This window comes from Quercus robur, chromosome 2, assembly GCF_932294415.1.
Source record: "Quercus robur chromosome 2, dhQueRobu3.1, whole genome shotgun sequence".
Taxonomy (NCBI): Eukaryota; Viridiplantae; Streptophyta; class Magnoliopsida; order Fagales; family Fagaceae; genus Quercus; species Quercus robur.
In genome coordinates, this window is record NC_065535.1 from 55,183,567 (window position 1) to 55,185,690 (window position 2,124).

Below are 2,124 nucleotides of genomic sequence, written 5' to 3' on the forward strand. Positions count from 1 at the left end.
AGATTTTTCCATTCAAGTAAATCAATCAAGTCTCTTTGTGGTTTGTAGCTAGTTGACATTGACATTTCATTAGCACATTTGCCAAATTTTTCTTCATGATAGACTTTCTTAATTGGCCAATTTAATGTTAAGTAATCACATCCAAATTTTTTATTAGCCTCTTGAATGATTCTGACATGAATAAAAATCCAATAATAGTACACGATCCCGTGATAAGTAAAAAAAAAGAAAAAAATACGGGGAAGTACAAAGGTGTTGCGGTCGCTACCCAACTTTATTATCATTTTCTACCCAAAAAAAGAAACTTAAATATCATTTTATTATGATTACAATATTAGTGGGTGAGTGATATACAATCATGAGGATTGAAGGCCATGTTCCCTCACATGTCATAGCAACCGTACGACGTCGAACATAAGATACACAGATCACATTCACATCACATACTATTAAAAAAAGTTAAACAAGTAACAAACCTCGCACACGCAAAAATTAAATTAAAAAGAGAAAGCACATAGAGAGAGAGAGAGTCACGTTTAGAATTTTATTTTATTTATTTGTTGAAAAACGATTAAAAAATATAAATTTTTAAAAAAACCTGTTCTTAATTAAACAGATGAAAAAAAAAATTCAAAAGAAAAAACCTAATCTAAACTCATTTTCAACCAAACTTCCAGCACTACTCTTTAACTACCTTTAACACAATATGTTCATTGGTTTATTATAATTTGTGTGTGTGTGTGATTAATGAGATGTGTTGTATTTAGTATATAATAAAGTGATATTAATAAAGTGTTAGAAAATGATTAAGATATTACATGTCCCATTATATTAAGCTTATAAATTGATATTTGTAAGTAATAACAACTAAATATCTATGATTTGTTGTAAAATTGTTGTGAACGTAGCACATTTTTAAAAGTAATTAAGAAAAAAAAAATTATTTATTTAGAGAATCAAAAAAGGAAAGAAATTAGTTGAAAGGACAGTACTAACACGTTAAAGTTGACAAAAGCAAACCAAAGAAACAAGACAAACACGCCGCATATAACGCACAATATTTCTAGGACCCCCCCCACATGGGTTTTTAGGTGGCCACACAAATCACCCCAATTTCACGCCTCAAATAACGCGTTCTATACTTCTATTCCTTTCCTTAATTGCAGATTCATCATTCCCAAATATCCCTTATAAATATCCTTTATAATTTCATTGCTTCAACATCTCTCATTGTGCTTTGTGAGAAAATTATTACATTAGTTTAGCACTAGAGTTTAAGCAGCCTCTAATATAGATATGGCAGGACGTCCGTACACCTCTCTCTTGTTGCTGGTTTCTTTACTTCTCTTAATCACATTCTCTGATATTGCTGAGGTACAAGTACAACACTTTTCTCGCTTTTGTTTTTTGAAATCGTGTCTTTTAACTCACGTTTTTAGTTATTTGCATACTTGTGTGTCCGTACACAGCCTCTTGTTTTTCATATTTTGTTACTCTAATAAATGGTTTATGCTTGTGTCAAATTCTAATGTGTATATATTTCATGAAACAGGCTACAAAGCTTCGTCCTTCAGGTACATATTTGTACAGTTCTTGTGCTCAAATGAAACACATTCTACTAATTTTGTTATTCTTATGAAGAAGTACATGATTTTAAGTGATCTGATGAACAGTAATTCTCTAATTGTGACATACAGATTGCAAGCCAAAGTGTACCTATCGTTGCTCTGCAACTTCACACAAGAAGCCATGCATGTTTTTCTGCCTTAAGTGCTGCTCCAAGTGCCTCTGTGTTCCTCCTGGCACTTATGGCAACAAGCAAGTTTGCCCTTGCTACAATAACTGGAAGACCAAGGAAGGAGGACCCAAGTGCCCTTGAAATTCTTTTACACGATAGTAATAGCATAATCGGATAGCAGTAATGGCACAATTGTTCTCTTGCAGAGACAATCTATGCTACCTAAGATCTGTATGGTAGTAGATCTTTACCCATATAGTGATGTAGTTTTTGTTCCCATCATCTGTTGTGAAGGGGGCACTATTGCAAGATGTATACCTGGTTGCCACCTCATTTTTATATTGGCTTTTTTTTTAAAAGACTTAATTAATTATTTCTCTATGACA

The 2,124-nt window shown here is 32.5% G+C and overlaps 1 protein-coding gene across 1 annotated transcript; it reads left to right on the forward strand.

Annotated features, from left to right (window-relative positions):
- Positions 1–1,208: 1,208 nt before the first annotated feature.
- Positions 1,209–2,124, forward strand: LOC126714059 (protein RSI-1-like). Its single transcript, XM_050414050.1, has 3 exons — positions 1,209–1,374; positions 1,553–1,574; positions 1,698–2,124. Exons 1-3 carry the CDS (start codon positions 1,297–1,299, stop codon positions 1,877–1,879), a joined length of 282 nt encoding a protein of 93 aa, XP_050270007.1. The 5' UTR covers positions 1,209–1,296; the 3' UTR covers positions 1,880–2,124.